This window comes from Ictalurus punctatus, chromosome 17, assembly GCF_001660625.3.
Source record: "Ictalurus punctatus breed USDA103 chromosome 17, Coco_2.0, whole genome shotgun sequence".
NCBI lineage: Eukaryota > Metazoa > Chordata > Actinopteri > Siluriformes > Ictaluridae > Ictalurus > Ictalurus punctatus.
The window spans coordinates 8,565,895-8,581,062 of record NC_030432.2 but is presented as its reverse complement, the minus strand read 5'-3'; the positions used below and the strand labels follow the sequence as shown (position 1 = coordinate 8,581,062).

Sequence of the window (15,168 nt, the reverse complement as noted above, 5' to 3'; positions counted from 1 at the left end):
TTTTATGACAACAAATACATAAACAATACTAAGCAGTGACTGATTATTTATTTTTATGATATTTTGTTCTATCTGATATAATTTCTCAAGACCAACACCTTAAGTTCTCCACACGATTGACAAACTTTTAACAGTAAACTGTGTTCAAATGACTGCAAGTAGGTTAAAACTTTTGAGTAAAATATGCACTTTCCATCTCCGTCACAGATCATCACTTCAACAACAAAGGGCAAACATTCAGAGTAGCCTGAGTAGCTTTAAGTTCATATAACGTTTCCATTTGCAACATGGCTGTTTGGAGTGGAATAAAATTATGATGATTGAAAAAGTCTGAATATAATTGGAGGTGGTTATGTGTGAGCTGGTGTTAGGGGTTTGCGTTGGGTTTGTGTTGCTTGCCCTTGTGGCTATATAAATTCTGTGTTCTGACTGCTGTTCTGGTTTTGACTGTGAGTTTGGTTGTCCTTCTATCTGTGTATTCTCTTCACCACTGTATATATGTTTCTCTTGATTTACCGGCAGTAGGGGTGTGACTGCCATTTCATTTGGGACAGGGGTCCTTTTGTCTCTGTTTTTGTCTTAGGTAGTTAGGGAAGTATACTTGTATTTTCTTTGTTATTTTCCTTTTAGGCAAGCTAGCAACCCAACAAAGAATTCTTTTGTTTATTATTTTGGCCTTGGCCCACCCTGAAGTTGGTGTTGGTGCTCTGTAGTTATATGTACATGTATTTGTGTTTTACAATATACCACAACCTTTTTTGAACAAATCTATTGTGTTTGTTATTCCTGGCTCCCTCATTTTTAAGGACAATTAAATTTGAATTGCGAGCTGGTTACTCTGTGCGGCCTAACCTAGACTGGGCCGTAACATCATGCACTGCAGTTATGTTGTCTGCTGCTTTAAATGCTTGAACTATTCTGATTGGCTCAAAAAAACGTGATTTGGAAAGTGATTCCAACAATATTGTTTCTCTGTGCCACTATGGTTATAGCTGTGTGGACTCTCTTATATTTAGAATGATTTTTAGATGTAGAGATTTATCGTTATAGTTATCCTTGGTGTGAACAGGCCTTAACACAGTGGTTTGACAAAATGCAACATTATGAGGACATTTCTGAAATTATGAGGACATCTGGTGGTCAGCCAATCAAAAGCCGGGATACCACACACACACCCGAGCACTCATGAGCAGGTGCAGTACCACAGACCCAACTACAGGGGTACTGTCTCATACATATGCTTAACACAAAGTCAGGTCATTGTTAATTATGGGGATTTCTATAGAAATTTTGGATTTCAGTTCCCTCTACATATGCAAGCACTGCTACGTTGCCTGAATTATGTGGACACTGACCCTGTCCTCATATTACAAAATGTTTTTGTAGTGTGGCATGTATTCATGTGAACTGTCCTCATAAATCACAAAGGTGCACACACACACAGACTCCCCAAGTGCTACTTCCAGTCTAAGTACCTGTCTAGGTGCAGTGACTGGTCTACACACTAGGAGGTGGTATTAGGTAAGTATAACTACAGTGTTGCAGATATCTTACTCTATTGGTGTAAAGTCCCAGTACTCTGCAGAAACAATCAAACAAACAACAGAAACCCTCATAGAATTTGTATTGGTTTTAATGTAAACTGTAATGGTCCCTGTGGGTCTCTAATTTATAAGAAAAGTAATGCCCATGGACTGTTAGTAATTTTGATATAGTTGGAATCCCCAATAAAGGATGCTATGAAGGCTGGCTTTCATTACAGATTAACATTGTCCATGTGGGAGGAAATAAACATCTCTTAACTTTCTTACTAGTTTAAAGGGCACTAAATGTAACACTTATTACCACTTTTTTTTAAAATAAAATTTTCCCCAACATATGCTCCAAACTCACTTTAAGCATTGCATTGAAGGCCAACTCTGTGAAACGGCAAGATCTTGAAACAGATCTTCAGTGGAATTTCTTCATAGTTTTATTGTACCATTATTATAAATAATATAGATGATTTGTAGTAGTCTATCTGTAGACATCTTCACAGCAGTACAGCAGTCCATGGCTAATAGCCAATGTCTGAATGTAGTTTGTTTTCATGGATGAGCTTTGAACTCTGTTCAAGATGCAGTCTTTTTAGATGTAGCTAGGATGATCTGTGTAAATTATTTTGTTTAAGAACAAAATGTTTGTGTGGACGAGTCCCTCAGTTGTCTTCAGTGTAAATAGATGGATTTCAACATCATATAATGTTGGAAAGGGGTGAAGTACTAAATAAACAACAAAATACAATTTTTGTAATCCTTATTATTAAAAAAAAAAAAAGATTTACATTTAGCAGATTCTGTAAGGTGTATGTAAACTTATGACCTCAACTGTGTACATAGCCAAATGGGAACCACATGCTAGCATTTTGTAGAGAAATGTTAAGTGTTTGTTTTGTGATGGTCGGCTTTAAAGTGATCAAATCTAAACTTTACACTAACCAAATTATTCTAGTTTCTACATCTGGAAATATGTCTAACAATATTGAAATCCCAGATTTACTTCAAACCCAAATATGAATAATCTGGCTCATGTTGTTCTGGTTGAGCAAATAACTTATTAGACTCTATGTTTATTATAATCCTACACAACACACAAAAAAGCATCTTGATCATATTGTAAACACACACAGTTTAACAAATTGTATACACAAAGTGTAAATACATATGGCCTACAATGTACTTATACATTTGCCACGTCCAAACTGTACAGAACACTATGCCATGGTTGTGTACTAGTTGTGTTGCACAATATTTATTGTCTGGGACGTGGCGTAGTCACTGAACATGCGTACAATGTTTCCATTGTACGCTGTACGCCATTGTACGCTGGTGGTCATCTACAGTACTACACTATTTTCATTCAGTTTTTTTTTTAACTTATTATTATTAATCTCACTCAGTGCCACAGACCATAAAAAACTTTTTTTAATAAACAATAAGCAAACATTGAGTGTAAAAAGAATATGAAATCAATACATAATAGATTCATATTTGTTCCATTTATTATCACTGTCAAAATTAGTTGAAATCCTTAATTTTACAAAAATGTAAAAACCACAGTAAACATACTATTGTACACAATATTGCACAAGTTAAAAAGTGTGAAAACTTCAATGTGGTTTAAAGGAAACGTCCAACATTTTTCTCACGCAAGCAAACTTCTGAATGTTCACAGTGTATTGTTTGTCATTACAGTGTGTTATTTTTATATATTTTTTTTAAAATACTGATTTCTAAAATGAAAACATGACACAAAAAATGACTTCTAAGTTGAACATCCAAGTGCATGGGTTATTTCAAGAATTAATTTGAAGTACTTTAATATAATTACCATTTAACCTTAAAACCATTATCCACCTTTCCTCGTCAGATTTGCTTCAGTGTTCCCAGCAAGAGATGCGATTTAGGAGACGCTCAACAGGATCAGGCTCAAAGGGCATTTGAAATTTCTACTAAAATAGACTGGGCAAAGTTAGGTTTCTGTTAGAAAAGTTAAAAATCTGAAGTAAAAAAAATGTAAAAGCAATTATTTCCTTAAACAATTAATCAAAAATAACTACTATTTCAAGTGTAAATCAGTTCTAAAAGCCGGTGGTGGTCATATTCCGCTACAGTCATGTTCATAAAAACATAGTTAACAAAGTTAGATAATATTCTGTAAATTCTGATAGAAATTATGTCCAGATCGGAAATAACCGAAACTCCATTAGTCCCTCTTAATTTCTTGGCCGTTGATATCAGCATGTACTTGAGCTGGACTCTTCCAGTGCTGGAATTTCACGCTGCTTTTACGGTATGCAAAACGGAAAATGTCAGCTACAAACACCCACGACAATACATACATGGCCACGCCACCACACTTGATAATGAACTTTGGCCTGGGTGAGATCAGCTCACAGTACAGCATGGCGCCGCCCACGAATACTCGCATAATGACAAACAAGAACACGAACAGGATGTCCACCAAGTCGCCCAGGAAAGTGTTGTAGCGGCCAGAGTGCTTCAGGAACCAGCGGGTCTGCAACAGCGGGTTGGTAATCTCGCTGCCGAAGATCACGGCGCAGGACTCGATACCCGACTCACCCAGCCACAGGGTCAGCAGAATACCCAGAATGCTCATGGTATGGTGGGCAAGCATTACCAGACCCTCAGTCTGGAAGTACACGCACCAGGCCATGTCGAAGATGAAGTAGCCTAGACTGAGCACCATTGCTGTGATTTGGACAGGGGTGTTCTTTGTGCCTGGAAATTATTTCCCAAAACAATATTTAAAAAAAAAATATATATATATATATATATATATATATATATATATATATATATATATATATAAATAAAAAGTAACCCTAATGTTTTACATTTCCTGCACTAATTCATGCATGTTAATGTGGAAGTCTATTTGCATAAATCTTCTCCTGTAACGCAATCTCACACACTATGTCTGATATATATTTCAAAATGCTGTCAGTATTGTGCCGTTCTCTTTTATTAACCTTAAAACATTTAACACGGTCAACACAACCTAGATGTCCATTCTCGGTTTCTTTAAACTGTAAACGTGAGTTCTGTAAGGATCAATTCTTGAACTCATTCTATATAAATGAAACAAGGAAAAGACTGTAAAGCAAACGTCATATAATCCTTCAATACAAATTTCTGAAGGAAAGTTTTTTTTTTTCATAGCCATTGTATGTTATAAACTTAGCATAAAGGTTCTCCACCTATAAGCCTGCCTATCTCTACTACCCAATATATTTACATTTATTCATTTTGCAGACGCTTTTATTCAAAGCGATTTACAAATGAGAAAATACAAGCAATATATACAATGAAGAAAGAATCTCATGAAAAATCAAATGCCAATCCAATAATCAGTCTTGGTTACATGTGTAAGGTTGTTATGCAAGGTTAATCTATAAAGTATTAGAGTTTTTACCTGGATAGGTGAAAGGCCATGGTCCATCTATGTAGCCTATGTATGCAGTTATACACACTGCGAGGATGCCATGAAACAGTGTGACCAGCCGACAGTTCCATTCATAGCCACAAGAGCCGTTTGTGTAACACAGCAGCACATAAAGAGCGATCCACCCAGCCAAGCAAACACCTACTCCAAGAACCAGCAGCGACATCTTTGAGCTGTGGGCTGAGATTTTTAATAAATAAATATCATTCAGATTTCTTCTTGCTAAATCCAACAATGTCAACATCAAAACACACTTACCGAGAGACTTTTTTTAGACTTCTAAACTGCCAAAGCTTTATACAATCTCACAAATACCGGAGAGTCCTACTCAGACCACTTAGACCACTCCCATGTGTGCATGTGTGTAGGAACACAGTAGTGTTGCACATCAGGGATTGAGAAACGCTTAAGATCTGGCTCATTTCAGCATGTGTCAAAGACATTTAGACCAAAAGTAACTATGGCAGGACAGCAGTGAGTCTCACATACCAACAGCTACATGCCCCAGTCTGAATGACACAAGAATTGAATAACATTATATTATATTAGCTATAGAGAAAGAAATGTGCATATTATAATAGTATAAACATTATTGTAAACAGTACACTCATGATCATTATATTATTATTATTAATATCAGACCTGCTTCTTCTTTAATAATCCTCTGTCATGAGGGTAGGAAACCATTTGCACAGAAATTACATAGTGATTTATTTGTTCTCAGATTGTACTATTAATACACAAATCTATCAAGCCTATATATTTTTATATTCATTATCAATATAACTAGTGATGTAAACAGTCCTCTTGCCAGCTAGTTTGTACTAGTTTACATGGAGGGTGCGCTTTTACTATTATCTACACCTCTAATTGCTAGAACATTCAAGAAATAAATTCAAATGGCCTGCTTTTTGGAAACCCTCACCAACCTAAATATAAATACAGTCATTCTTTAAAAGCAATAATCACCTGAATTACATTGTAGCTCGGTGGTTTCGCAGTAATGGCCGTGTCCGCCTGTGTCCGGGCCTCATCATCTATCACCGCCTTCCGCTCCCTCATCTCCATGGAGACGGCGCGCGAGTCACCGCCAAACAAAAGCCGCATTCGTGCATAGCAGAGAAGCCTGAAGAGACCTGAAGCCCCGCCCACACGAATGAAAACAACAGCGGCCCCTGGTGGCTGAGAAACTCTACTGCACCTTCCTACTGCACATTCTTTTCTTTGTTGCTTTTTAGTTAACTGAGTTTCAATAAAGTACAACAAAGACATCAAGAACTACAATAATAATAATAATAAAACACGTAGATGGGGGTTGGCTAACATTTATAGAAATAAGTTGAAAGAATCACATATAGATAAGAATGCAGCAGCACACCTCATCTTCAACCAGCCCAAGAGAACCCATGTCACACCCCTCTTCATCTCCGTCCACTGGCTTCCTGTAGTAGCCCACATCAAATTCAAGGCCTTGATGCTCACCTACAAGACCTTGTCAGGAACAGCACCCCCCTACCTCAACTCTCTCCTGAAGGCTTACGTTCCCTCACGTAATCTGCGATCAATCAACGACCGACGCTTAGTAGTGCTTACTTAGCGTGGCTCAAGGTCCACTTCAAGAACATTCAAACTAACTGTTCCTCGGTGGTGGAATGAACTGCCAACCTCAATCAGAATCTCTCACCATCTTCAAAAAACAGCTAAAGACCCACCTCATTTGAGGTGAACACCTAACCAACTCATAAAATAATCATTTTAAAAAATTACTCATCACTTACACCTCTACTCTGTGCACTTTGCTTCTTCTGGAACTCAATTAATGGATCTTGTAAGGTAGCACTACTTGTATATATCGCTTTGCTTGTATTTTCTCATTTGTAAGTCACTTTGGATAAAAGCGTCTGCTAAATGAATAAATGTAAATGTAGATATGGTCTTACCAGCTATCTTGTTGACTGGGGAGAAAACCAGAGTACCAGGAGGAAACCACTGAAGCATGGGAGAACATGCAAACTCCATGCGCAAATTGTAGAGGGGGGATTCAAACCCGCAACCCCAAAGGCGCATGGTAAATGTGCAATCCTCTAGGCCACTGTGCCCCAAGGTGTTTTATTCCCTTTTATATAGCAAGGGATTGGATTATCAGTCGGGTCTACTGTGCATGTGTCCAGGGGCCCAGGCCATTAGGGGATCCACTACAACACAATACATACAACAACTACCCATGAATGTAGAGTCACAGAATCTGAAACGAACTCAAAAATGTTATTGGTGTCTGGGTCTGAATTTGTATCCAATAAATGGACAGTTAGGTCCTCATTGTTTGGGTCCCCCCCCCCCCCCCCACTGGAGCTAGAAAAGTGAATGAAAACTGCATGGATAACTGTGAGCCCACAGAAAACATGTTGAAGGAAAGAAAATTTAAAAGATTAAAAAAAAAAAAAAAAAAAAGAGTAAAGAGAATGTTTGTTTTCCTAAACGAACCGGAGTTAAAAACTTAAAAGAGACAAGTAACACTCACAGGCTGTCACCACTGGCCATTGATCATGAACTTGTTAAATAGCTGCACTATTATGATTTGGAGGATGAGGTGGTTCATGTGTAGCAGGATGGGGAGGAGGGCTCTACCTAGGTTCCTGCCCAGTTGCCCAGGATTTACTAATTCATTCCTGCTCTTATTCCACAGCAATATACCAACTATTCACTCATCTTCAGTAACCACTTTATCCTGGTCTTGGTGGATGTGAAGCATTTCCTGTAAATAATGAGCCACCTGTTTATCGCAGGGCACCACACACACACACACTATAGGCAATTAGATTAGCGAGTCCACCTTCTCACGTTTTTGAGAAGTGGGAGGAAACCAGAGACCCCGGAGGAAACTCGCACAGATGCAGCAAAAACATGCTGAGAATCTCCACACAGACATTAACCCGAGTAACACCAAACCCGGAGACCCTGGAGCTCTGCCACCATGAAGTCATCACATATTTTGAAATCTGTTGTTTAGAACATAGAGCAAGTCATCTAAAAGTTCAAGCAGATTAGTGTAAAAACAATACACCATAGCAGGTCAAGAATATTTTGCCATTTGTAGAGAATATGAAGTAGAGGATCACTATTTTTCTCCCAGTTGTGTCTTGGATCATTGTGAACTTGTGAACTTATTATTTATTAAAAGTTCCTATTTGTCATAATTTGCATTTCAACAAAAGACAACTTTGAAGGCTTTCTGGAACATAGATTTTATTTCAAATTATTACTTATAATAGCCATTTAAAATTTTCGTAGAAAAATATTATTTAATTTTTTTTACACAACTCTATTACATCTACCTATAAAATAATCAGTAAACACTGATGCATCAAGGCACTTGAAAAGCCCAAAATTCAGTTTGGGCAGGTATAATTTGGCATTGAATATTCATCACTGCCTTATTTGTTTGTGACAAATTACATTAGCTGAATCAGTATGTTTTAGTAAACAATCAAGAAATCACTATAGACAAGTTCAGTTGTAATGAAAAAAAAGCACTAACTCCTTGCTAGTCAAAGTTCCCTCACATAACAATGGCATTTTTTTTGGTCCTGCTCGATAAAGGTTAAACATGTCCTGGCTTGATTAAAACCTTTTAGGCAAGAACACATGGTAACTTGGAGATGAACTGATGTGTCCTGTTGAAGACTTGGCAGGTTTTAAATTGTGACCAGGAGGTGGCGGTGTTGAATTCAAATGGCACTGAGTAATATCGGGCTCTGGTATTTCAAACAATGGAGGCAATTACTTTGTTTTTTTTTTTTCTTCTACATTGAAAAAATGGTTGCTAAATGCATAGTTAGGGGGCAAAAATGCATTAGATAACCAAATGTGTGTAGAAAGGAAAATAAGAATACTGGTGACTTGTGGTTCCTATCACAGAAGCCCATAGATATGAAACCGTGATTGTGGTGGTAAAGGAAAACTCCACCCTGAAATATGTTTATATTTAAATTTCTGTGATGGGTTAAATGACTCTGGTGCTAATTTATTAGTATTGTTAATTTTTTATATTTCAGTGATAAATTAGCAGGTGTCTGCTGCTATGACCTCACAGTGGGACAAAAGAAAAACAAAAGAGCATGAGCATATTTTCTCACTCACCGTTTTCCAGTGATGGCATATTAATGAGAAATTCAACCTAGCAACAGCAAAGGTTGGACTCAAAAGGCCCAAAATACAATGCAGCTATACGAAACACTCGTGCCAAGTTACGACAATAACACAGCTTGGATACTTCGTGATTTACGAGATGACGATGGTATTAGTGTGAAAGTGGATGATTTGGATGATCTGTTTGAGCCAAGTTTACAGATGAGGAAGCGAGACAGCTCGATGTACTAAAAAGGACTAAAGCGCTGCTGCATCGCTGTCCTTACGTAGAGATGAAGCAAGGACTACTCGCACCACTATCAGCATAGTCAAACGGCATTGTGGTAAGTGCAGGAAGCCGTTGAACATGGTGAAAACAGACTAACCTTTCGAGGAAGGAATTTTAAGCTGAAGAAATTAAACTCAGATGATTGCATGTTAATTATAAAGATTAATAGGTTAAGTTGTTCAGGGTGGATTTTTCCTTTAAATAAGCTAACTTTAATCAGACTGAAACAAACTGATACAACATGGCAGTAAGACAGTGTTTCATACTGCTCTGAAATAGCAGCAGAAAACTCATCACAGTTCTCCATAACAGCCTCAAACTAATCATGATACCTCAGGGCAACAAAATACTTTTTTAAAAAAGAAAAAAAAAAATTAATAAAAGCAAGAGAAAATTTTCTTTCTGAACATGTGCATTAGTCATGTGCTTTTTCAATAATTTCCCATAGCAAACAATAAATTAGAGCACGTGGTGAACAGAAAACAGCTTGGAAACCTGACTGAACAAGTTTTAGGTAATCAACAGATTATAGCTTGTTAGACTATCGACTGATTCACAGTTGCTTGGTCTACAGGAAGTGGATCTGCAGGTTCTGTAGACACTCATTCCACGTCCACTAATAATAGTGAAAATATTTCTTTAAAAAAAAAAAGAAAAAAAAAGAAGAAGTCTGAAATCATCGCTGTGGCCTGCTGCATGGAAACCCATGAGAACTCTCACACACAAAGCCTTGCCTCATTTTATCTTGAGCCCCAGGCACTCAGCTCTGTGTGAGATTATGCCATGCATACTCTCAGGCATGGATAGTCAAGTTCAAATGGCTCAGGGCTCAAACAAAAAAGTGATCGCAAAAAGAGATCTGCTGAGTGAAGCTGAGCACGCATCGCTAGGCCTCCTCCTCCCACAGACAGAGTTGTTTATGAGGTGTGTAGTACGTGAAGTCGTAGCCTTTGCTGCAGCTCTTGATGCCGCACTTGTATGGGGCGCTGTGGCCTAAAGAGTCTTTGTTGCGGCAGTACTTGAGCAGGCACGGGTACCACTCGAGCCTCACGCTGTAGCTGCAGGAGCAAGACTGCCAAAGATCCTTCACTGAGCGACAGCTCTGTAGCCCAGGAACCTCCACAGCCTGCGGTAGGGTCTCAAACACGGAGCCCTCGATACCTGCAAACAAGAATGTTGTTTTTAGCACAGACCATTAGAACAATGTGTACTTAAAGGGATCTCTCAGATGTGAGATTACTACAAACAATAGTTGACACATTTCACTGCACTGAGAAAAGAACAGATGCTTATTCAAAATGTAGTTCTAATCGAAATCTAAGGGCAGTTGCTGCCAAGAAATCAGTAAATAAATGTTTACACAATATATTTCTGTAAAGAGCCTTTATACCTTCTGTATTCAAAAGCATTTGGAAGTAAAACTATAATTTGTCCTTTCAAGGTTGTGTAGGGCTGTGTGATCTATCGATATAATACGGAGATCATGATACTTTTCTAAGATATCGTTGGTGTGGTGATGTATTTTTATTTATTATTTTTTTTACATTTTTAATAATTACAAATGAAATGGTACTGAATGGATGACGTTTCTTTAAATTATGTCAAATCAACAACAACTTAATCTTTGTAGGCTATAAAGAAAATCATCATCAAACTCAGTTTTTTTTTTTGGTTTATTTTACTACAGTTTGTTAGCTAAATTCTAAAACATGACACACATTGTGTATCGTAGAAATGTCCTCAAGTATTTGCTCCAAACCTCGGGTAAGAATTTGTGCTTATGCTTTATGATGTATTCATTGTTTCCTTTACCATCACATCCTTTGACTAAATGTTGATGTTTTAGCCAATACAAGATTCTGCTCAGCTTCTCAATTTTTAAGCCATATATTTAAATTAAAAGTTATTCAGGCACTCTGGTACAGCGTGTAGCGTCGGCCGGTTTGGTCCTGAGCTCAGGTTACTGTCTGTATGGGGTGTCACAGGCTCTATACGTGTTCACATGGGTTTCCTCTAGGTTCCCAGGCTTTCTCCCAACCGCAAAAAAATGCCTGTAGGTGAACTGGCTATGCTAACGTGAATGAGTGTGTTAATGTGTGTGAAAGGTGCCCTGCTATGGTGCCTGTTGCCACCTCACACCCAGTGTTCCCAGGACAAGCTCCAGATCCTCAGTGACCCTGCCCAAGATAAAGCAGTTACTGAAGATGAATGAATCAATTATTGTATAATTTATTGTGAAGTGACACATTTATACAGTATATAAGCTGACATCACACTACTATTAAAAAAAAAATAAATAAAAAAAATAAGACATCCATGTAGAACACCCACCCTCTTTACTCACCCATCCTGGAATTCCTGGATTCCTACGAGTTAATGAAAATGTCCTCATAACATGGAAGACTACCTGATCATGCATGGAGACTACAAAACCTCCAAGAACGTGTAAGCACCTGAAATGTCTTACTCTCCTACTACATTGTTGAAATTCAGAATAAAACTAGACCGATACATTTCCTGAAGAAAATGTGAGTGGCGCTTGCCGTGGCAAAATTTGGATCGGGCGCCAATACTTTTGATAGCTACCCGCGTAGGGCGCCAATAGTTTATGAATAAAATTAAAGTTGAACAGCTTTGGTATGAAACTCTCTTGTACACATCTCCTCCTAAGATTAAGAAGCTTAATCGTTGGAGTTCTGTGTTGCGTCATATAGTACTGGATATTAAATGTTTATTCATGCCTCAACAACTGCCCCAAATAGGTTTTTCCCAATAATCCGTATAGAGAAATGTGTCAAATGATTGTTCATGATAATTTGGAACATACTACAGATGTCATGGACTCGGTTATTTAAACCAACACATTAATTATTAGCTTAGTGTCCATCATTGGTCCGCAACTATAACAGTAAGAAACAGATCAAAATTCAACGAGCTCTAATATACAATAGAACACTATAATATAAAATCATACTTATTGAAAGCTGAACTGTAAAATGCTCTTTAAATCAGTATGGATTCAAAAAATAGAAATGTATATAATTCACATTAAGGTAACTGTGTGAGGAAATTTATTTAAAAAAAAAAACAAAAAAAACCTGTGTTTTCTGTACCACGGACGTTAAAGGTCAAACAATACATTCTTCTACACTTTCTCAGAGCTGGTTCCTGTTGGAATGATTTCTCAAAAGAGCCCTGGTTTCAAACACTAGCATTTCAAGTCAAGAAACACTCCACATCTGTGTGCACTGGAAATAAAGTAGGCTATTTCACTGTACATGTACATTTGCTATTTGCAGTTGTGCTGATGCTAAAGAATGAAAATGACTTGGCCAGAGCCTTTAAGAGGAAAATGGCAGCAGTTTAGGACTCAATTAAAGTGTGTGTTTTTGGCAGGCTGTAATTAGAAGCACATGCCCGTGTCCAGCCAGTGGCGCATGTCGGCCTCACGCGTGTACACGCCGTCGTGTGCCAAACTGCATGTGTTGTAGATGAGGGTGCTCAGCTGCCATGCCAGTGTCACGTTAACCGCCACGTTCATGCTGAGCGTCTCCGTCGGCCTCTTCTCCTCCGCCGTCCTTATGGTGTGTGGGTTTTTCTGCACACAGTCCAATTTGAATTCAGTTACTAAACTTGCCAGCTCAAACTAACACAAATCCTTCATTTTGGTTACACATTTTAAGTTATGAATCTAAGACCCATCATTATAGTCTGCGCTTTGCATCGTGTAACAGCCATCCACACATAAAATACATAAAATCCACACACACCCACACCCACCTACATACAGCCTATGTTTATACAGTGATTCTCAACCAGGGAACTACGGCATAATTACAGCGGGCCCATGGGATTGTTTCTAAAGTAAAAATATTTTAAATAAGTGGTATATATTTATTAAATATTTCAAAATATATTTGACATTTCTAGGCCCATTACATTTCAGAAAAGCTGCAGAATTATTGGTTTTTAAATGAACCTTTAAACTTAGTCATTCACATTCACAACTTTCTCACGAACGTACCTTAGTGTGCTCATTCTGGAGAACCCTCGACCCATGTTCACGGTGGTGTTATTAGTTCAAGTTAAATAAATTTATAAGTTATAAATAAATGAAAATTCTGATTAAGTGTAATGTTGGCAATAAAATGCATATAAAACAGTTTACTGTTCACCTGGCCGGCAAAAACTTAAAATTAAAGTTTAACATTGATGGGTATAAAGGAATGTGCATGTCAATGTGTAATTATAGAACAGACTTGTTCCCCCACCTGGATTCTGAACGTTGGTTTACTGCACACTGAAATCTCTTGTATTTTTTGTTGTCACCTGAGGATATTTGTTTGTTTAAAGAAGTTGGTACGCAAGGACCACACAATTGTTATTCAGGCCCTAATAAATAAAAAACATAGAATTGAAGGAGGATGTACTTTCTTTCCCCCCTCCCCCCATGACCGTAATTATAAACTCAGCAAAAAAAGAAACGTCCCTTTTTCAGGAGACTGTATTTTAAAGATCATTTTGTAAAATCCAAATAAGCTTTACAGATCCTTATTGGAAAGGATTTAAACAATGTTTTTCATGCTTAAACAAACTATTATTGCACATGCACTTGTGGAACAGTCCTTAAGGCACAAACAGTTTACAGATGCTAGGCAATTAAGGTCACAGTTACAATAACTTAAGGACACTAAAGAGATCTTTCTACTGACTCTGAAAAACACCAGAAGAAAGATGCCTAGGGTTTCTGCTCACCTGCGTGGACATGCCACAGACCTGCTGCAGGGAGGCATGAGGACTGCAGATGTGGCCAGAGCAATAAACTGCAATGTTTGTAATGTAAGACGCCTAAGACAGTGCTACAGGGAGACAGGATGGACAGCCGATTGTCCTTGCAGTGGAAAATGTCCCCCCCAGAAGTGACCAAAAACTTGCCTTGGTGGAAGAGTGGAGTAACATTTCACAGTAAGAACTGACCAATCTGGTGCAGTCCATGAGGATGAGTTGCACTGTAGTACTTAAAGCAGCTGGAGGCCACCACATACTGACTGTTACTTTTGATATTGACCCCCACTTTGTTCAGGGACTCATTATTCCATTACTGTTTGTCAAAAGTCTGTGAAACTTGTTCAGTTTATGTTTCAGTTGTTGAATGTTTTTTATGTTAACACAAATATTTACACATGTTAAAAAAAATTAGCTGGAAATAAAAGCAGTTGAATGAGAGAGGACATTTCTTTTTTTTTGCTGAGAATATATTAATACACACACACACACACACACACACACACACACACACACACACACACTCACTGAGCACTTTACTGTACACCTACTCATTCACACAATTATCTAAATCAGCCAATCGTGTGGCAGCAGTGCAATGCATAAAATCATGCAGATACGGGCCAGCAGCTTCGGATAATGTTCACATCAACCAGCAGAATGAGAAATGATTTTTATCTCAGGGAGTACAACAGCAGAAGACCATGTCAGGTTCCACTTCTGTCAGCCAAGAACAGAAAGCTGAGACTGCAGTGGGCACAGACTCACCAAAACTGGACAGTTGAAGACTGGAAAAAAATGTAGCCTGGTCTCATAAATCTCGATTTCTGTTGAGGTACACAGATGGTAGGGTCAGAATGTGGTGCCAACAGCATGAATCCATGGACCCAAACTGACTTGTGTCAACAGTCCACAGCCTATTTGACTATTGTTTCTGACCATGTGCATCCCTTCATGGCCAC

The 15,168-nt window shown here is 38.1% G+C and overlaps 2 protein-coding genes across 5 annotated transcripts in view; both read right to left on the bottom strand.

The window, feature by feature from the left end:
• Positions 1–3,022: 3,022 nt before the first annotated feature.
• tlcd5a (TLC domain containing 5a) lies at positions 3,023–6,798 on the bottom strand. Of its 3 annotated transcripts, XM_017490222.3 has the most exons (4): positions 5,974–6,797; positions 5,263–5,513; positions 4,975–5,184; positions 3,023–4,280 (listed from the first exon to the last, which is right to left on the bottom strand). In XM_017490222.3, the coding sequence occupies exons 3-4, from the start codon at positions 5,168–5,170 to the stop codon at positions 3,745–3,747; spliced, it is 732 nt and encodes a 243-aa protein (XP_017345711.1). In that variant the 5' UTR covers positions 5,171–5,184; positions 5,263–5,513; positions 5,974–6,797; the 3' UTR covers positions 3,023–3,744. The 3 variants fall into 3 exon arrangements, with proteins under 3 accessions (XP_017345711.1, XP_017345713.1, XP_017345710.1); XM_017490224.3 differs by lacking the exon at positions 5,263–5,513 and having other exon boundaries at positions 5,983–6,798; XM_017490221.3 differs by lacking the exon at positions 5,263–5,513 and having other exon boundaries at positions 5,974–6,790.
• Positions 6,799–8,233: 1,435 nt separating this feature from the next.
• oafa (OAF homolog a (Drosophila)) overlaps positions 8,234–15,168 on the bottom strand; it is a 27,326-nt gene continuing 20,391 nt past the window's right edge. The window contains exons 3-4 of one of the 2 annotated variants that reach the window (XM_053687207.1): positions 12,872–13,019; positions 8,234–10,582 (exon numbers count right to left, since the gene is read on the bottom strand). In XM_053687207.1, coding sequence (XP_053543182.1) covers positions 10,308–10,582; positions 12,872–13,019 — 423 coding nt within the window. In that variant the 3' untranslated portion in view covers positions 8,234–10,307. Of the gene's footprint in view, positions 10,583–12,838; positions 13,020–15,168 lie in introns of both variants that reach the window. The other variant, XM_017490962.3, reaches the window with a different exon arrangement.

Bases quoted from the DNA above. Each gene is read 5' to 3' on its own strand.
- tlcd5a (XM_017490224.3), bottom strand. From the start codon at position 5,170: ATGTCGCTGCTGGTTCTTGGAGTAGGTGTTTGCTTGGCTGGGTGGATC. The intron at 4,281-4,974 runs GTAAAAACTCTA...AATAATTTCCAG, and splicing joins ATGGCCTTTCACCTATCCAG to GCACAAAGAACACCCCTGTC.